Source organism: Euprymna scolopes, chromosome 31 (genome assembly GCF_053919585.1).
Source record: "Euprymna scolopes isolate OS-2025 chromosome 31, ASM5391958v1, whole genome shotgun sequence".
In the NCBI taxonomy this organism is placed as follows: Eukaryota; Metazoa; Mollusca; class Cephalopoda; order Sepiida; family Sepiolidae; genus Euprymna; species Euprymna scolopes.
This window is the reverse complement of record NC_136512.1, coordinates 53,922,387-53,944,984: the sequence shown is the minus strand read 5'-3', so window position 1 is coordinate 53,944,984 and position 22,598 is coordinate 53,922,387. Positions and strand designations below refer to the sequence as shown.

The 22,598-nt window shown below is 30.5% G+C and overlaps 1 protein-coding gene across 1 annotated transcript in view; it reads right to left on the bottom strand.

Annotated features, from left to right (window-relative positions):
• Window positions 1-424: 424 nt before the first annotated feature.
• The window catches only part of LOC145255750 (synaptojanin-2-binding protein-like), a 60,499-nt gene continuing 38,325 nt past the window's right edge, over window positions 425-22,598 (bottom strand). The window contains exons 2-4 of the mRNA XM_080114396.1: window positions 13,749-13,885; window positions 2,906-3,019; window positions 425-1,751 (exon numbers count right to left, since the gene is read on the bottom strand). Coding sequence (XP_079970522.1) covers window positions 1,608-1,751; window positions 2,906-3,019; window positions 13,749-13,885 — 395 coding nt within the window. The 3' untranslated portion in view covers window positions 425-1,607. The remainder of the gene's footprint in view (window positions 1,752-2,905; window positions 3,020-13,748; window positions 13,886-22,598) is intronic.

Here is a 22,598-nt window from a genome sequence, read left to right as displayed (position 1 = left end):
TGTAGTCAGGAAGATTATATCTGTTTTGATATCAAATAATGAAAGATAAAAACTTAAAGTAGGTTTCACAAACCAGCAGAGTTTTAAGTGTGAAAATGGGTAAATATAGTGGAATTTTCTCCAACTTTCAATTTCAACTTGTGAGATCATGTTTATTTGAAAAAATTTGGATGTAAACAAAATTTAAACTTTTCTTTTGTGTCAAAATTTTTTTTCTCTAAACTATTAAAGTTAGGTTAAAGGATGCTTTATTTTGTGTATATGAAAGATGTTTGTTTTACAAACGTGTGCAATATTTTTATTTATTTATTTTTTTTTTACTCACGTTCACCCAAAACAAGGTATATCACCACATGGACATAAGGGACATTTGGGACCATGCTTAGGGAAGATGAACAAGATATTTGTTTATGTTACATTTAAACTTCTGCATATCAGTACAGTATATAAAAATAGTTTCATCTTAAAGAAAAGGGCCTACTCATCAATAACATGGTGGATTTAAGATAGGGTTTCAGTTGAAAACTCAATAAAATACTCCAATTTTTGCCCCATTATCAAATTGTTTGTCCATTTTACATAATCAAAATAAAAGGGTTTTTTATTGTTGATTTACTCAATCTAAGTATATATCTAATGTGTTAAAATGAATCCTATGGACAGTTAAAGTTGTTTTTTCCTGATTTTTTCATATTTTTTAAAAAGGGTAATTGAATTTTTTCCTATGTTTAAGCTGGTTTGACTTAATATTGTTTTTGCTATAATTTCCATTTACAAGATGACACTACATTGTAAGAATTTTTCACTTATTTGAAGCCTATATTTTTATACACTAAAAATGAGCTTGTAAACCAATAGCACACAAGATGGCAAATTTTCTAATATTCTAACAAATTTTGAATGATTGCTAATTGAACTACCCAAATAAATTTGATTATATTTGTTTTGCAAAGATTTTTATGGCCACATCAAAAGTTTTTAAGTATGATGGAAATAATATATTGGTTTGGGATACCTACTTAAAGAATATCTAACACATTTGAAGTTTAAAATAATTGAACAGAAATATTAGACAGTGAAGCCTTAATGGATTTTTTTTCTGTTTATTGAATGTTTGTGATAAAATTATTTCTAGAAACTATTTTTTTTTTTTCAAACAATTCAATAAATTTTACACAAAAAACGAACTAGTTAAAGTAATTTGAATGATAAATTATCAGCAATAAAATCATTAACTAAATATAACAATAAAAAACTGATAAAAAATTGTTCATTTTGATTTAATTTCAATAATTGTTAAAATATTAAAAACTTGTTTTTTTTTTTTTTTACATCCTAATTCTTTTTTAACATTTTCACAAAACAATCTCAACACAATTGCAGCTGAATAGTCTCCTATTTAAATTCATTTCTAAAAAAAAATCTCATACTAAATGTTTGGATAGTAAGATGTTGCAGTCGTTTAGAAAGAGAACAGAACTGTCAAACAAAGGATAAAGCTTTTTACGGATAATACAAGTGTGAGTACAAATTCCAATTGCCTTCCAAGTCTAGAAATAAGTTATGTCCTCATAGCAAAGTAACTAAAAGCAGAATCCATACAGTTATTATCTAAAGAAGCGTCTATGTACAAAGAAAGCACTAACAGAGATCACAGCCAATGCTGTTGTCACTAATAGAAGTGGGACAACATAGTCTGTCATGCTTTCCTTCTTTTCAGGGTCTGCTTTGCTTCGGCTTGCTGCCTCTCTCTGCAATTAAAAAAAGAGGAAAATCAGAATGCAGTTATTGAGCCATTTTTGTCTTAAATCTCTTGCCAACGAAATCTCTTACCAAATAATAAAACAAAACTACAATTACACCAACCTTAGCTAATATTACATAAAATGGTTGTGAAAGGTCAAGATGGATGGAAAGACCAGGAAGAGAGAAAAAGGGAGCATCAACCTAATCTGAACTGGAACTGTGTGGAGGCTTATTGCTACTCAAATTCCAGTAGAACCAATGAGTGTTGCGAGTGAAAAATCAATAGTAAATGGCTGTTGCAATAATGCAAAATGAATTAAAGTTGTTATCAAAAGAGTTATAGAATACTGGAAATCTGGGGAGACTTTTCACTCAGATTGGTCATTATGAATGAGCAATCACCAATAATGTCTTGTATATAAAAACTTAGTGAGTAAATAACAATGAAATCATTGTACTCAGTGCTCAGGTGTATTATAACTGATCAAAAGTGCGTGTATGGAAGATGTAATGTTCGTGAATTTCGGGAAGCATGAGGGTTTAAAAGATACGGTGTCTCAGCAGCAAACAACTGACGCAGGCAATGTGTTTAGACACGTGTAGATCAAAAAGGTGATTCAAATGGATGTTAGCAAAATGGTTGATAATTATGTCTGTGTTCACTAAATTAGTTTCTAGATACCAGAACTTCAATAGATCCAAGCTTGGGGAAGCAAGGTGTTCAGAGCATCGCAGATGTCTGATGAGACATCTGCAGTAATGGTCAAAATTATCCAATCGCCCAACATCGTTTACTCTCATAGGTCAAAACTCGCTGGCACTAGTGTTTGGTAGATTTTTACTCTGGTGCTGTGCCTCATCTCAGATCTTGACCAGATCCAGGAATAGAGTTGGCAGAAAACATGACATGCAAGGTCAATTAGCACTTTCATGTCAGCTCTACCTTGATCTGTGGCTGTGATAATGGCGTCACAATGTTTGACACTCAACCTCTTCAAGAACTACTGAAGTGTTTTGTCTTCCATGCATTTATTTTCATCCCAATCTACGATGCAATATACTTAAGCTCATGAATAACAGACATTGCAAACAACTTCGTATAAAGTGTGGTTAAAAAGAAAATTCAATTAAGCAAAATTTTTGAATGTCAAAAACTCACCATAAGTTTATCCATAGCACCATGTTGTACTTTAAGTTTTATTACATTGCCAGCAGACAAGAATATTTTTACAGCTTCATTATGCGGTAAATTTTCTAAATTTTTCCCATTAACCTGCAAATAAAATATAAAAAAAATTCTTTGAGAGCTTGTTAATGACATACAAACTGAAGATGGTAGCTTGGTTGTCAGTGACTAGTTGAAAATCAGGGTTGTGCTTAATTCTTTATAAATATTGGTTTTGGTGCATACATCGATTGGAGAGAGTAGAAAAAACAGTTTGTCTTTAGAATGACTTGTGATAGCGCAACAAAAAAAGACTAAAATTCTATCCGAGAAAACTTTGTTGAGACCGCCACTCATCAAACCAGACATTGGGGCATGGGGGTTGCAAAACTCTTTCAAAAAGTAATTTCATCAGACTAACTTTAAAATGTGTGAAATTGAGATTAAAAAAAAAAAAAAAAAGGAATGTATTTATGAAATTGCAAAGATTGTAAAAAGAGGAGGAAAAATATTTTTTGTCTTCTGAAGCAGAAACTATTGAACATATTTTCAGTGTTTAGTTAAATATAAATGCATTAATTTGTATATAAAGGAATTAGATGCGTTAAGGACAAATTGAGGATAATAAGTAGTCAAGGGTTTTTAGCAGCTGAAAGAACACATTGAAGTTTTATGAGTTAGTACAAATTACAGCATCAGTGTGCTGTCAATTTCTATTTATATTAAAATTTAAAAAACTTTAACAAGAAAACATGGGCTGTTAAAAAAAAAAAAAAAGATCATTATATATGCTACAAAGGAAGTCCTATTCTATTTTCTTTGATATTTATTTTGTGCGCATTGTTTCATACTGAAACTTATAAATATTATGTCTAAAAGATGTTTATTGGGGTTTTGCATGTGTGTCATTTGTTTTTCAGAATTTCAGTACAATTAATCAGATATTTTTTTGATTTAAAACTTTTGATGAGTGATGAATTTTCACATTTTTCAAAAGAACAGACTATTATAGAAATAACTAAAGATTAAAAAATTCCAGGATCATAAATGGAAAACAGTAGAAAGTAACAAAAGTCTCAAAGTGTAAAATTTACAAAAGAAAAAAAAATGTATAAATTAGCATAGCAGATAAAAAAAATCTTATAGAAATATATTGAAGGTAAAGACTGACTTTCTATTTGCTTTCTCAATTCCCTTAAATATTTGAAACTAGCAGTACCCGCTAACGGGCATTGCCCGGTGGAAGCATGTCCCATCTAAAAAAAAAAAAAACAAAAAAAAAACAGGAAAATAAAAAACAGCGAAATCACATAAATAACCGTATGTAAATGTTAAAACTTGAGAAAAAAAACCAAAAAACAAAACGATATGATGCATGGACTTGAACGTTCAACCTGTAGCTTTGTCCACGAAGACGTCATCGAAATAACGTCATGTTTTATTCTATTTTAACCAATTCAAGGAAGACGTGTAGACGTGCATGCCTGGTTGCTGAAAGGAACGATTTTCTGCGATCCTCGCTGTATTTGTTGTTTTCAATAATGAAAATAAGCAAATTTGGTATAAATAATAAACCCCCTTACCCCCACAAGAAAGCAAAACTCTTTTAGAAAGAGATTCAAAGGAAGTTTATGTAATGGTCCCCTCCCCCAATTTACATATTTTTGGAGTTTGTTTTACTATACACAAATTCGAAAAAGTTGTCAAAAAAAAAAAAAAAACAAAAAAAAAAAAACAAAAAAAAAAACATAAATGTTATCAAAAGGTAAGATAAGTTACTTTTCTACCTAACTGGATAAGTTTTTAGTGTTTTTATTTAATGTAAAATGTTTAATCGGTTCGAAAAACATGCAGTGTTTATCGGTATATTTGAAAAAGACAAATGGTGTTGGATAAGTTAAGTTTGGGAAAATTAATTCAAATTAAGAAATTATACAAAATACTATTAGAAACTCAATATATGTAACCGTGACATAGGCTGACATATATTCGGTGGGTTTCTAACAGTATATTGTATAATGTTTTAGTTTGGACTCATTTTCCCAACCTTAACGTGTTCAACAGCAAGCTAGCCGCCATTTGTCCTTTTCAAATATACCAGTATAATTTTTATTAATTGGAATGATAAAAAAAGAAGGCTCGGATGGTTTAGAATGAAGAAACAGTATTTTCATTAGATGTAAACATCACCAGAGGTAACTGTGCTAACTTATCTATATGGAACTTATTATTTTTTTGATTTGTATAACTTTAAACTAAATTATAAATGATTTATGTAAATGCGTGAAGATCGAGCAGCCATCTATATATATAAAAGCGAAAATGTATGTATGTATGCTTTTTGTGTATGTCCGCAAAAGGATCTTTTCTAGCGGCTTCTCGAGACCGTCGCTCATTTTTAAAACTTTATATCACGTCAAAATCATAATATCTATGAGTTATGAACGGGGGTCGCGTGTGTATTTAATTTGCCCGACTTTCAAACGCTAAATATTCAACATTTTTCGATTGGCGCGTGTAGATTCACCTTTTTCGTATAATAAAAGTGAAACTAATATGGTTGTTGCATCGTCCCCAGCGCAATCACCAGAATGTCCAAAAGCAATTAGCTTTGATCAATGTGGTTTCTTCCTGATATCAGACAATTGCTATTCAATTTGGACAATCCCCTTTCAATGGAGAGCTGGTCCCCCCCCCCCATCATCTTGGGAAAGCCCAAACTGCCCTGCAGTGAAACAAAGTAAACAAACGCAAAAAACTGCCCCGTAAGCGTAACACTCCCGCGATGACCTCATTAAGCGTCCACCTATCAATCAAACCTCCTTGACTTGACTCATTTTAATTACTCTTACATTAACATTGTTGCCGTAGCGCAGGTGTTCAGGCTCAGTCTATAGACCTCAAGGCTCCAGGTTCAAGCCCACATGCCCCCCCCCCATTTTTTTTTTTTTTTTTTTATAAAATCACTATTGTTAAGTTTCCTTTTTGTTCTGATTTACACCCCCCCCCTCAACACACACACCTACAAATACCCGGGCTTTGAGAGGTATTCGAAATTAATGTTTCTGTTTAGAGCATAATTGAAGCATGATACTTGACTTTTTATTTCAAACTTTAATTCAAGCCATTATATATAAAAATCAACAGTAGATTCTCTACAGTGAAATATAGACTACAATGTATTGTTGATTAAGTCACTGCATGAAGGCTTGTTAAGCTTTCTTCTGATGCACCGCAATGTGTCCCCAACTAGAGCAAGCAATCCATCAATTTAATTGAAAAATGGGAAATTTCACAGATTTTGATAGCAATAAAAAAAATATGGTGTGAAACATTTGTTGATCATAATTCAATCACAGGCAATGTTGCATCACTCTGCTAATATATATATATATATATATATATATATATATATATATATATATAAGTGAGTGAATTATCGATCATTTAACTGTATTTAAACAAATTATGATAAAATATTCTAAAGGGAAATGTTATATTAAAATTAAGATTAATGAAAAATAATTAAATGACGATAAAATAATTATAATTTATGTAAAAATAAATTTAATTAAAATAGTAATAAAACTGAATTACATATGAATTTAAAATTCAGATGAAATCAACAAATGGTATAACCGGAAATAGAGAAATAGAATATATATATTTTGTAATTAGTTTAGTATAAAATAAATATATAGACATGTTATTTACATTTGACAGTTTTTACCTGTGTAATTTCAAACGATTTCAGAAATTAATTCTTAGTTTTATTAATGATTGAATTTTTCAAGGTTCATGAAAAACAAAAATTAAAAATATTATCTAAGTAAATATATATAGATTAATTATAAATAATAAATTAATAAAATACTACATAGAATTTTTTTAGTAGTGTATATCAAAATCAATACAATTTATTAATATGGATATTTTTTTTTTGTGATTTTACTTGTAAATTCAAAATGGCGTAACAGAAAATAAAATAAAAGATAATTGCAACTTCTCTTCCAATTTTTGGATTTTGTAATCATGCCCAAATACATTTTCTTTTCTTTTGGTGGATTGATAGTTGCTATTTCTTCTGATGAGTTAAGGGCAAAATAGATTCATTGATTGATATAATAATTAAATGAATGATTTTACGCGACAAAACAGTTACTATCAAGAATTGTAAATGTCAATGTAATTAAAGGAACAAATTATAAGATGGTCAACATGAAATTTGGAATATAGATTTTTGTCATTACACACACACTAGACTTATTAACTTGTTAAAAACAAGCAAAAGTTATAGCATGTTGACTTAGAATGAATGCTTTATGCCAAATTGATCATTAAATATGGTTAATTTGTGCTTCTTTTTGCATTAAATACTAATCTCTAATCGTGCACCAAAAGGATACCATAATACTTAGTTTGTTGCACCTTATCATAAAGGTCCACACAAAATTTCAGCTAGATTGGCTCAGTAGTTTCAGAGAAAAAGTGGAACAGACAGACAAAGAGAAACACACACATTGCTCTTTATTATAAAGTGGAGGATAACTATATTTACTTCCATTTCATCATGCAAAAATTAGTGAGTACAACACATGCTTTTTTTTCTAAATCTTGAACAATGATTTTAATTGATAAACAAAAAAAACAAAACCATTTTAATTGATAAACAAAAAAAAACAAAACCATTTTAATTGATAAACAAAAAAAAACAAAACCATTTTAATTGATAAACAAAAAAAAACAAAACCATTTTAATTGATAAACAAAAAAAAACAAAACCATTTTAATTGATAAACAAAAAAACAAAACCATTTTAATTGATAAACAAAAAAACAAAACCATTTTAATTGATAAACAAAAAAAACAAATAGAAACTTCAACAATCACCTCAGGCTTATCTTGCCTGAAATGAATTTGGGAAAAAATCATCTACATAAGTATAATCATAATAAAGGCGAAATTTTCAACCTCCATAACGCATAACAGTAAAAACTTGTAAAATAAAATTGATTCATCGTAATTTTTGCAGTATTCTCAAGAAAGATTCTAATTTTTTTTTTTTACTCTTCATAAAACAGATGAATTAAAAAAAATCCCCAAACAGCTAAAAACTGGAAAAATGTTTGTTATTTCTACATATTTTGACATAAACAATGAAAACGCAATTTTTAAAATTCTCTTAAAAATCAAATAATTGATCAATTTTTTTTTTTTTACTGACTTATTTAAAAAAAGGCTGCACAATATACAAACTGAAATAAAAAAATATACAAAAAAAATTTCTAGTATATTGCCCAATCTCTTGCTCCTGCCAACACAATCTTATCAGAATTTGTGTGTGTGTGTGTGTGTGTGTGTATTGTTGGTTGGGGGGGGATTCACATCTTAACATACTGGAATGATGAAATAAAATATATTTAATTTTGGGTGACAAATGTTGCTGATTTATACGATTTTTCTGGAAAACATAAAACAAAAAAAAAGGTGTAAAACATTAAAATTATTTAAGTTTTAGGAAATTTTTCTTATTTACATTTAACAGTTTTTACCTGTGTAATTTCAAACGATTTCCAAAATTATTTCTTATTTTTATTAATGACTAGCAGTTCAGCCCGGCTTTGCTCGGGCCCTATGTACTATTCATAACTTTCCCTACGTGTGAATACACTTTCTGTAACATTTCAAATGTTTAGCCCAAAATTTGTCTGAGTAATTTCGTAGAGACAACAGAGGTCAATTTCTTTTAACGTTGACCCCAATTGTGACCTCTTAACATTTATTATTTTGGTCTCAAATCAAAATACAAAGTTTTACCCATGTCCAAGTTACCTACATCTAAAAGTTCAAGTGTTTGGACCCAAAATTGGCGAAGGAATTTGGTAGAATCTGTAAAGGTTAACTCTTTCAACTTTGACCGAAAACCGATTAAAAAGATTTTCCCAAATCTCAAGTCTCTATACTGAAAATTGACAGAGTTATTTGGGGTAGCATTTATGTCCGGTGTTGCCCGGATGTTTGGAGGTGTATGTTGAAAAAAAAAAAAAAAAAAAAAAAAAAAAAAAAAAAAAAAAAAAAAAAAAAGGTCAATTTTTTTTAACTTTGACTCCTATTATGACCCCTTAACATTTATTGTTTGGAGCTCAAATCAAGTTATTAACTTAGATCCATGTCCAAGGAACCTATATCTACAATTTCAAGTGTTTAGACCCAAAATTGTCGGAAGAGTTTGATAGAGTTCTCAAAGGTCAAATCGTTGAACTTTGACCCCTTAACAGCCAAATTTCTGGCCGAAAACCGATCTCAAAGATTTTCCCAAATTTCAGTACCCTGTATATCAAATTTCGAGTCTGTAGACTGAAAATTGACAGAGTTATTGCGTAGGAAAATGTACAGACACACAGCCACGTTCACTTTTATAGATATATAGATCGAATTTTTTCAAAGTTCATGAAAAACAAAAATATGGAAGATTCATTCTTAAAACTTATGAATAAACAGCCAACCTTACTGTTAATAATTAATTTTTTTTTTAAATTGACACCATTTTTGAAGTGAATAATCAAAAAATATATTTACAAATCAAACATGAATAATTTTTTTCTACGTAAGGCCGATGACAATAATTTTCCCGTATGTCACAGATAAAAATCGTAGTGTTACTCATTTTTTTTGTCAGAACAAAAATACCATTTCTAAACCAAGTAATGAAACAGTTACGATTAATTAAATTTCTTTCTGCATGGCATATTTTACAATCTGTTAATATTGAATAAAAATGTGTCTTTCAGTCCATACAAAAAGTTTCTGATAACATTTTTTAGTTAAGATTAAAAAAAAAAAAAAGCTTAGTTTTAGGAATTAAAATTGATAAAGGAAATTCTGTCAGTTAACAGGTTCTATATCAAACTGAAAGTTAATTGTTTTAGTTGCTGTCTGCTAAAATATAACCTTTTTCTGGATATCCTATCTATGTCTTTTTTTATATTTCAAGCCAAAGGAAAGACTTTTACTGTTATATTTCAATGAAATAATGATTGAACAAAAGCTTTAAAAATAAGTTTTTTTAATGTTTTATAAAATCTGTTTTTTGTATATCTGCGATACCATGTTATATTCTCATTTTTTTAAATGTTTTGGTTATTTTATGACGTTCAAATCAAATTTTGTCGGTTTTATTCACTGTAAAATAATGTTTACACAGGATTTAAACCCTGATACTTCCTCTTCAATATAGAGTAAAAATTATGATGAATTAATTTCATTTTACTAGTGTTTACTTGTATTTTTTTATGGGTGTCAAACCTACATATACAGCATAATAAAAAGTATGTTAGATATTTTTTTAACATCATCAGAAATGATAACTTATGCATGAAAGATTAAATTACTGAATGTAATTCTATATTTTTTTATGATTATTTTATCATTATTTTATGTAAATAATGAATGTGAACACTAGGAAAGCATAATTTTAAGCAGGGGAGGATGTGTATATTAGTAAAACATTTAATGAAAAACAAAATGGTTCTTTTCAACATTTGATATGTGAAAAATGTCTTTCATTGTATAGAATGGTTCTGGAAAAGTAGATGACAGTTATGTCATGCAGCAGAAAGAATCAGAATAATTCAGCTCTTTATAATTTCATTGTCAAAAATAGATAAATGGAATTTTACTGGTGGATTAAAACAATTACTTTTTATCAGAATTGTACTAAATACAAAATTGAAAAGGAGACATTTTAAAAATATACATTCTTTAGATATATTTCCAGAAAGTTTTTCATTTTTTAACAAGTTGTTTGTGGAAATATAAAATTTGGTCAGTTTACTAAACAAAAAAAAAAAAAAAAATTTACATATATCTCTGTAAAATGTAAGTGACAGAATCGTAAATGAACAAAGATCTGTTCAATAGAATATAACAAGATTATCCAGAGTTGATTAAAAAAAGCAGGATCACTAGTGAACAGAAATGATAATCTAGATTGTAACACGTCAGGAGTGTGGGTACACATTGCGTTTGGAATGCAACTGATTTTTGTGATAATTGTAAGGTTGAAGCCAAAATGTGAATTGTAAACATTGTATGGTTTTTAAAGTTTGCTGATTAAGAAAAGTATGAAAAGCAATTTCAGAATTACATTACTGATTGAAGAAAAAGCATGAAAACAGACTCGACAATCAATATGAACAGATGTTCTACCTTTTGCTCCTTCCCAGTTGGGGTTGGGAGAAGGGGGGTTTAATGCATCTTTAAGATTGTTGTGTAACCAGAGAATGTCGACATTCTACTCGCAATTAATTGTAAGCTATATATAAAGATTCTTGTTTTTCAATTTCTTTATTCCTACTGAAAAAATGTATTGATTTGAAGGTGAAAAAAAAACAAAAAAAAACAAAAACAAAAAAAAAACAGACCCAAATAGAAAATACCTTTTTCTTCAAATATTTGATTAACCCTTTTTTTATGTTCAAATTCTTGTAAGGAATAACAAACAAAAATAAAATGATAAAAGATGGTATCTTTCAGTTAAATGTGTAAAATGCTTAACCTTTTGGCAGATTATTATAAAATCTGACAGCATTGGAAAAAAAACTGTTCTTTAATATAATGTTCTACAGGAAGTTCAAACTAAATTTGATATTTTTTTATAATCTTTCATTTCAGAATGATTTACCATATTTAATAGTCATAAAGTGCATTTTTATCTAATAGTGAGTTTAGAGAGTGACCTGCATCATGATTCGTGCCGGATGAAAAAAATTTGGACATATTAGTTACCGCTCAGTGCTCCTGGAATACCTTGAAGATGTACACTGGAAAATTACGACAGATGTGGAAGCAATCGTTAGCAGGAAGGATCATAGGTGTTCTGTGTCCCCACCATAAAATTTGTCAAGAAATTGTAAAATGTGCAATGCAGATGAAGAAAGTAGTAAACTCCTCATACAAGATTCCCAATCAATGCCCCCCTGCCCAAACGCCTTACAAAAGCAGAGAAACTCTTCAACAAAGAACATCACTAGGTCGAAGATGCTCTGATTCTTCAGGACCGATTGTACAACGTGCAGAACAAGTGGTTAGCTTATAGTCCGCATGCCTACACATCATGAAGACCAATTTCCCTCAAACTGTCATGGTTTGTTGGTGTGCTTTCAGTGAAAACTAAGTTATGCCACCCCCTTTAAAAAATCTACTCAAACTCAATTTAAATGGTGATATTGAGTTGTTGATTTTAAGTGCTCAGCCGTGGAAAAGCCATATGTATGGCAGCAGAACAAGGCCCCATCTTACACAGATGGAAAAACCCAGAAGTAAAGGTCTGAGAATTTCCACAACTTTACTGGTGCCCAACTTGTCTAGCTGCAAACTCATGGACTATTATGTGCAGAGCCCAGCTGAGAAAGATACCAACTACCACCTATAACACCAAGAACGAGCCGATTGTCATAATCAAATAAGTCTTCAAGCATCTCTCAAAGGACATGTTTCAGGTTCAAGTTACACCTGAAGGCCAAGGTGGAAACTAAAGGTAGACTTCTTCATATGAAATTTATTCTGCAAAAGAGATACACTTTGAAATTTAATAATGCATCAATTATTCGGCAAGACATTTTTTCCTTTTCTTATAGTGTTAAATTTGTCCTGAACACCTGATTATTGTGAATTAGTAATAATAATGGTGAATAAATAAAACATACATGATAACACATCACTGACCTTCACGCAATTTATGATAAAGGCACAGGTGTATAAACAAAGATGTTCTCATATAAACTCAATTTACTTTTTCACAATTTATAATTCACATCAATTTGATGATAAATATTTTACATATAAAAAATATCTGAACAAGCTTTTATTTTGTTGTGCCTAAATATCACGAGTAGAGAATCAGCAGGAGCAGTTGTCCTACAATTTGTTGTAGAGTCCTAGTAAAAATGTTTTACTTTTAAATAAAAAAACAAAAAACAAAAAAAAACATTAATCCATTCCATAAGCAATTCATGTTCATCATCCGATGATAAATCTTTGAAGTTTTATAAGTCAATAGTACAGATCGAAGAAACTGATATATTGCTCTAGTTATCTAATCCCAAACCTGATACTTTGCCTGCAGCTAATTCGGTATTAATGCTATTGAACAAATTGAGTTATCAAAAGTAGACATTACATAAAAACACTGTCACTTTGCTGCAGTGTTGCATCCCTATACTTGTTTTAAAAGTACTGCATCAGAACATGCTCTGAAACTTACTGCATTGTACCTCTTCAACAAAAATACTTTTGACTCCTCCAACCAGCAGCAAAATCCCACCTCTAGAGGTCCCCAGAAATCATAAAATCTTTTACTCTTATAGCTTCTTTCTTTGGATTTCTTACCTTTGGAATTCCCTCCCTGTTCCCCAATCGTACCAACATACAGAAATTTAAATGTTGCTACTCACCCCCCTCCCCATCGAGGCTGCCCCTTGATCCCTATCACAATAGGCCCTTACGTTTCAATAGCAATGTTTTATTTGGGGGTGAACAAAAGTGAAAAAAAATAAATAAAAAATCATGGAAAAACGTTTAACTGCTATAGACAAATAGAAATATGAAAATAATTACAACACAGATGTAAATATCAGGTAGACAGGTAAAAGTTACTACTTTTCAACTCTACAGTTTTAAAAATATTTAAAAATAGATTTAAACAAAGGATTATCATTTTAGTTTTGTGCAGGAATACGAACATCACTCGTGGTAAGCAGGATTTCAGGCAGTATGGGATGTTAAGGGAATGAGTGAAAAACAAATTGTACATATACATAGATATGCAAAATGTTACCTCTAGAATTTTATCACCTTCTTGCAACCGTCCATCCTTATGTGCAGCTTCTCCTTCTTTGATTCGAGCAACAAAAATACCAGTATCCCAAGCAAGAGGCATGTCTACGCCACCCCGTATGTTGAAACCAAGGCCCACTAAAAGAGAAAGATGAAATATCCTCTCAATGAAAATTATAGCATTCAATAAGAAAAATATTCTTAATTTCAAAAGAGATTATATGCCAATTATATATTAAAATTAGATTTGATAGAATTTAGAATAACTTATTTCAAAAAGATTACTACATGGCTACCTATGATATGAATCATAATATATATTATTATAGTTTAGTTTTCAAAGAATGGTCAGTTATTTTATTATTGGTAAAACATGGTACAGCATCAAAAGCAAAATCTAACGAACACAATTATTATATACACATGCACATCCAGAATAGAAGCGTTTTCCAACACTGTCTCCTCATAAAGATTACAATCAAGATATAATGATACTAAACTAAGTCTTGAATTCTGATTTTGGTCTTTTAGGGCTTTTAATAAGAAACTGAATTTTGCTTTATTGATGTCAGATCGAATTCAATGCTAATCTGATAATTAATTTTCTAATGCAAGACTGTGCCAATATCATAACCTCTACTAATTCCAAAGAAACTGAAATCTGAGGAATCTTTATCATCAAGACCATTGCATTCAAATTTGCTTTGTAAATATTTCTATGCTCAAAGCAAGTAATGAATGCTAAACTACTTTAAATTGTTACTTTAGCTTTATGAAAAATATTTTTCAGCGTTTTCTTTAAATATACTGCAATAAGAGAAAGAGAGACTTGTTAACACCGACATCTGTGTTCACAATTGTAAACACAATCTAACTTAAGTCAGATGGGTCAATGCGACTTAGAAAAATTGAGGAGACGTTCACAGTAAAAGTAAAAAAAATTTAAGTTACAATATTTACATTTTTTTCTAACTGCAAAAAAGTAAAAATACTCCTGGGTAATGCCAGATAGAGGCAGCTAGTTAATTAAAATTAATAAAGAGTAAATAATTATGAATCAATTTTGAAAAATAAGGACGCTTAGCAGAATTACTTTTTGAAGAAAATCAACGAGAATTTTTGTTCTTAACATGCTGCATCAATCATCAAGATAAACTGCTGATTAAGTTAGAGATGGCAAAAGTTGAAATGATTTTATTTGATTTGTATCACAATATTAAAAGATCTTACAGAACTAAGCAGCATTGATTTTCTTCCCTCAAGGAACACAACCATGCCTAAAGGAATTCAGAGTTCATTCCCTTATTATTTTAAATGGTTACCCCTCCCCCTCCAACAAAAAGGTGAAGTGAATGGCAATTTTCTGTTCTTAAAAATCTGTTGCACTGATGAGGAAAAAAAAAATTTTTTTTAATAACGAATCATGATAAAATATAGATTTTTTAAGTTTTAAGTTATGGACAACAAAAGTAGAGAATTCAAAAAAAGAACTTTATACATTAGAAGGTTTAGTTGTTGAAAATTTCTAAGATATTGCTATCTATGTTAAATGCAGTGTTATGTTAGGTTGCTTTCTTATGTATAATACATATAACATAGGTACCAACATCTGAAACGTTTTGAAGATGAATTAATAATAAATAAAAACTAAAATGAATAAATTAATCAACTTTTCCTTTCAAAACAAGGGACTAAAACAATAAAAATTCCAAATAAACAAGATGCCTCTTCATTACAATTGCAAAGATCGAAAGCACATGAAAAGAACCATACATGTTTGGATCTACTAAGTCTACTTCTCTGTATCATGCTTGCAAGTTCACTCAAACAGTTGGAAAAATAAAAATGTTTAAACTTGTTATCAACTTGGTCACAACAAAATAGTAAATAAAATCCAATATATATAGAATAATCAGTCAATTTTCAAAGTTAAACTGCTATAGCAATGTGCCTGATAAATCGATGTTTGATTCTGTCTAGCTAGTGAATGACAAACATTTTCAGGGGTTCTTTACATAACATAATTCCAATCGATTTCACTAATTATATATTCTCTGACCCAATAATTTTCATTAGCAGACACTTTCACAGTTTATTTTCATGGGAAAATTTTTATATAATGAAAGTCTACATTTGTTACAAATGGAAAATGGGGATGAAAAACACAAACGTTCATACTTTACGCATGTTTAAGGATTATAAATAATTCCATTATCAAGGAAATAATTATTTATAATCTATTATATATATGAATCCGTAATCCTGTCTGTTTGTTTATTTGTTCACAATTTGATTAATATATATAAAACTTCCTGCTGAAAACAGTTATCTATATAAATTTTATTTACTATAAGATTTTCTATATAAATAAATAGCATCACGATCAATATATATACACTATATTGAAGGCAATGTACATAATAGAACTAATCTAATTTGCATATTATATTAAAGAAAATCTTTTTAAATAATTCGCTCAATTAAAATTACTGATTATAGTAATGTAATTGATGTAATTGTTCTATTTAAGAATATTATTTAAAGTTAATTTATTTAAATTATTTTAATTCAAGTTATTTTGTACTATTTGCTAAACTGGCACATTTTAAGTAATTTTCACTGATATTTCACTTCCGGTTATGAACAAATATAGTTTTTAACCAAATCGAGAGATATGGTGATAAAATGATTTGTTTTAATTATTTATTTTCTATAAATGTAAAAGTTACAAATATTGATAAAAAAAAATAAATAATTAGGCTAAGGATGATTTTATTTTTCGACGAAATATTTTAAATCGTTAGCCCTCTATTAAAGTCTCGGCTCGGCTCGGTTGATTCATTGTAAGGTGTGAGCACGTTTACCAAAAGGTTAAAATTTATTTCCTACGGACGATTTTAAAATCATTTTTCAACTATTCACTTGACTGTCTGAATTTTATTATCGTTTCCATAATACTTTGAAAAAGAAACAAGGTAAAGCAATGCTTTTTATATCAGATATATTCCTATGCGTTTTTTTTTTTCACTTTTTTTTCTTCGATTTTCTTTTGAGAAAGATCTTATGTTTTCCTGTCTGGGTAATTGATTTAGTTGATAATATATATTTGTGTGGGAGAGTTTCGACGTAATTATGGGTTTTTTTTTTTCGGGGGGAGGGGGGTGTCGCTTTATGTCTCAGCGTCACTCAAAGAAAAATAATTGCAGAAGTACAAAAATGCGGGTGTTTTTATCTGTTTAGTACTTCTGCAGTTTACGAACCGTGCTATTTTTTAGATATGATTTACAAGTGTAATTCAATTTTTGCCGTATCTTTTGTTTATTAAATTTTTATGTGAAAGTCCTTCCTTTATTAAAAATGGGGTACTTTTTATATACACAATCAAGCATAGTTTATCCACAAAAATCCTAATTTACATTTTTGGGAGTAACACAAACTGAAAACGGACCTGTACAGTTTTTTTTTTCTACGTAATGTAGAACTTTCGTTTACATTTTTACCAGTGGTATCTTTTTCACATTTTTGACATCATCACTGCTAATTTACCCCTATTTAATCTAACTCTAACTTTACAAATCTATTGACACTACTGTAGATGAAGATGATGTGAAATATCCTACAGAGTTCTTGAATTCAATTGAGCTTTCTGGAATGCCTTTCCATCTTCTAAAAGTTAAAGTTGGTTGTCCTATCATGATTTTAAGATCATTAGAGCCACCAAAAACAACTAATGGAACAAGATGTGTTGTAACTAGATTGCATAACAATTTGATTGAAGCAATGACTACATTTGGGGCTTATAAAGGTCAAACTGTACTCATTCCGAGAATTCCACTGATGCCAAGTGATAGCGAGTTGCCCTTTGCTTTTCGGAGGCTGCAGTTTCCAGTGAGGCCCTGCTTTGCTATGAGCATTAATAAGAGTCAAGGGCAAACATTCAAAGTTATCGGAATTGATCTGACAAACCCATGTTTCAGTCACGGCATGTTTTATGTGGCAGTTTCAAGAACAGGAACTTCAAAATCAATCAACATATTAGCTAATAAAAGAAAAACAAGAAATGTCGTTTACCCAGAAGTTTTGGTTTTGAACCTGTAATTACATAAATATTAAAAAATGCCAATTAGTATTGTGTAATACAAATATATCCGTAGCAAAGTTCGGGTAAATCGGCTAGTGCTTAAATATAAACAAACTTTTAGGCGTCAACATTTCCCTTAACCTCCCTAACCCCTGATTGCCTTTTGACTCAACAAAAAATAAATAAGTTTTCTTTAGTAATTTAACATGCAATTAGAGACAGGGGTTGAAATTTTGAACCTTGGCCAGGCCATAATTCACTGATTTTGTAAAATATCCAACTAAGCCATTTAGAATTAAAATATTAAGTGAATTTTTTTGTTTGTTTGTTCTCTTTATCAAATTTGAGGAAATCAGGACCTCAGACAATGATTTTTTTTTCTTTTGAAAGAAAATAGTATTAGCACTATTAACGTTGTATAGTGATTTTAGTAATGTTTACAAATCATTTTTCATTAAATTAAGGAAAAAAAAAAAAAAAAAAAAAAGGCACTCTAGCTCTTAATCTCTTATTATTTTTAACATGACCAAGAAAAAATTTGAACATAATTTTGCACAGACATCTATTATAAAAAGCAAAAATGTGTGTGCATGTGCAATTTTTTTGTATGTCTACCGAAAACTTTTTTCAGGAGGGTGGGTCCACTTATTCTTACAACTTTTTATATACTCCCTAGATTATAATATCTCCAATTTATGAAACTAGGTCGTCTATCTTTTATTTGAGCAACTTTTATGTTACAAAATTACAACATTAGCACTGTGATTTCATTTCTCTATGGCGTGATGTTTGACCTAGAAAAGCAGGCGTTGACGTTCGTTGAAGCACCTGCTTTTTTAGAAGTTTAATTTCAACCATTTTCACTTCTCTGCCCTCTTAGTGTCGTGGTAAGTTATCAGGCTTTCTTTTTACCGACTTTGCCTCAAGGCTTCAGGTTCGAGCCTACCTGCCTACCAAAACTTTTTTTTTCTTTTACACCTCCAAACACCCAGGCAATGCCGGGCACCCCTTCTAGTCCATAATATAAATCTCACCTGTCTGTTTAAATGTATGTATGCCTGCCTAAAATTTTTGACAGGTGACGGATTTTCATGAGATCGGTATTGTTTTTAAACTCGACTCTTCAGACATTAAAAAATAAAAAAATTGGCTGAAAGCATTAATTCGTTCACTTTCAACTGGGTACTTTTCTACAAATCATCCCCTTTTTTTGATTGACTAGCCTTAATTTAAATCTTCATCACTTCCAGTTTGGCTATAGACGCAACGGCAAAGACATCACATTTTTTTTTTTCACATTCTTTTCCTATGGCTGCCTACTACCACCTTTTTTTTTTTGCCAAACACCCATGCAACACTGGGCACCCAGGCCAGTTCATAATAAAAATAACATTAAAGCATAAATGCGGCACAAAAATAAATGTATAAATATTTCTAGTCAAAGCAGAGTTGAGACATCTACTAGTTAATACAAATAGCCTCACTTTAAAAAATTGTCCATAATGTCACTCTTTTGTTCGACTGCATTTAGATTCTATTGATACTGCTGAATATTATTTGAAAGAAGATTTGCTGATTTACTTAACCTGTTTAAAAAAACAAAAAAAAAAACATGGGGGTGTGTTATTTAATTTGAATTTCCTTAAATGAATGCTTGCAGAGTCAGTTGTTTGTCAAATGCTAGTTCTTAATCACAAGAGTCACCATATCTTACAGGTGTTTTATTTTATTATTTTATTTTTTTAACATAGGCATCACCACTTATCAAGGTTCAGAGGCTACCCGAGGATAAGGGTTAAAAGTGTACAGTAGAAATTGGATAATATAGTAATCATTAGTAATGGAAATTCGGTAAATTTGTTAACTTATATGGAATGGTTCATCAAGATTTTGTTTACGTTAGACTTGAAGACAACCATACAGTAGTCAGCTGGAAAGTAGGAAAACAGAAGATAATTCCACAGGCGTGCAGTTCTAAGAAAGAAGCTTTGTTCATGGAATCTATGTTTAGATTTAGGCACAGATAAAGAGTGGGGGAAATTAGTGATAATGTTTTCTGCTAGACGGGTGTTTCTTGTGAAAGTCTGGCGAGGGGGGATCATAGATTGGAGCTCAGTCGAGCACTTGCCATGAAAATAACAATAAAGCAGAGACAAACTCGCAACATTTCTTCTATCAGAAAGAGGTTGCAGGGAAGAGAAAAGGACTACGAGGCTACGAAGTCTATTTTGAACTCTATCAAGGCAGGATAAGTCCTTTCTAGCAGCTCCTGCCCAGATGTGGCAACAGTAATTCATCCCTGGACGTACCTGGCTCTTATATAGATAAAATTGCATAAGCAGTGAGATATCTACTGTATCGATAGAAGGATCCCACCATTTTTCCAGCGACCTTTGCAACGGATTCAATGTATTTCATTTAAGTTCCATTTAAGATCAGGAGTAAAGGTCAAGCCCAGAAGCTTGTCAAAACATGAGGCCTCCCCAAGACAAGAGCCATTTATTTCAATTGATGCCAGATGGGGATCAGAGCGTTGATGATGTAAAGATAAAAGCTTGGTTTTAGATGCATTAAAAGTAACAAGCCACCTCTTTCCCCATTGTACCACTTGCTCAAGATCAGAGGAGGGAGAATCAGAGAGAACTTGGTCGTTTACGGTCTTAGATGTGCTACCATAGATAGTAGTGTCATCAGCATAAATGTCTACGAATGATGTAAGGATGCAATTTGGAAGATCATTAATGTAGATTAGGAAGAGAGTTGGGTCCAGGATGGACCCCTGAGGGACTCCAGCATTAATAGAGCTTCTGATTTCCACTACCTTATGAACCTATCAGAGAGAAATGATTTAATAACTGAGGAGACGTTTCCAGCTATACCATAGCTGGGGATCTTGTGAAGTAAACCTTTATGCCATACTCTATCAAAGGCCTTTGATATGTCAAGAGCAATTGCCCTAGAAAGGTAGCATCTGTTGAAAGATTCGCTAATCCTATGATATATAACTGTAAGCACATTTGCTGTAGATCTAGCAGAACGGAACCATATTGTGTGTCACTAAGAAAGTTATTTTTGCTGAGATGGTTGATTATTTCTCTATTTAACACAGATTCCAGCAACTTACTCATGACACACAAAAGACTTATTGGCCTGAGAGCGATCACTTAAATTGGGGCATACTGATGAGATTTTCCAGGGTGACGGGAAGCAATTCTCCTTAAGACTACGTTTAAACAGTTTTGTAAGGATGGGTGCTAGTTCTGGTTGAAGTCTTTTGAGTACTATAATTGAAATACCGTTAGGGCCGGGTTGCTTTACTGGAATCAAGGTTTTTGATTAGCTTGGCAACATCAAGTACAGATATTTGTATATCACATAGCATGTTTTTTGATACAGGAGGAAATATTGGAGGTTGATGGCCTTGGTCGCAAAGGGTAGAATTAGCTGCAAAGTTCTTGGCAAAGAGTTTGGCTTTGTCTGATGCTGATGAGATGACCTCAGGTCCATTTATTAAATATTAAACTGTAGCTTATATCCGAAAATGGTGGATTCTGAAGTAGGCATAGTCTATATCTAAGGCAGCAGTGAATATTAGTAGGATTGATAATTTTGGCTGTTGGAAATAATGACTTTTTGCCAAAAAATGGACAATTAATATCTTTACTCCAGACTACATTTATTTATTTATTTTTAGGTAGGCAGCTATGGCATATAATGAAATTGAATCTTCATTGAGGTTTATGCTCCAAACAAAGAAGATGCGATTAAATAATTGGCTCTATTTCCACATCAGCACACTGGATGAAAGGTGTGAACTATTAATGTAATGCTGCCTAATATTTCAATTGTTACTGCATTCAGATAAATTCTAAATAGATTTACTTATGTTATATAATAAGAAAGAAAGAAAGTTATTTATACATCCTTAAATTATTATTTCTAGTCTAAAAATAACAGAAACAAAACTGAATAAGATCAATTCTGACATTTAAAAATAAAAGAAAATTGAGCTTGAAATACACAATATTTAATGATATATGAAATTATAATTTACTAGCTGTACCTACTTGGTGTTGCCCAGGAATCTTTACTTTCATATTTTTTAAATGAGCCAAATTAAACTATAAATTTGTTAAGGTAACGTTGTTTTAGGTTACATAAATTATTTTTCTCTTTTCCATTGAGTTATTTTTGTAAAAACCATATTAATACATTGAATTATGATCATAATTTACATGTCCCAAATTCTATTTTAACGTCTTGAAAAAAAAAAATTTGACATGCTGAAAATGTACAAAATTCAATTTTTTTTTTTTTTTTTCAAATTATGATGTGGTTTCCTTCACAGTGGTAGTAATGTTTCAAATTAATTAACTGTATCCAATAAATTTGGGTTGTACTCGAGGAAGAAAAATATATTCTTTTAAAATCTATTTTTGCTTGAAAAATAATGTTTCTATTTGGCTTGCAAAACTTTCAATACATGAGGATTTGCTAAGATTTTTAAAACGAGAAATGAGTTTCTATTCAGCACTTTCAGGTGACTATTGTTAATGAAATATTTAGAGCAAAATTTCAATCTGAATTTATACCTCCTTAAACATTTTTATAATTAAATTCTTTTTCAAATTATTTATTACGATTAATAATGGAACGCATAAAATAGTATGGTTAACAAAAAAGTTTAAATTCCTTTGCTATCCAATATTTGGTGGATCAGTTTTCAAAGTTAATTAATTTATCCCAATCCTATATATTAATTAACTGTAT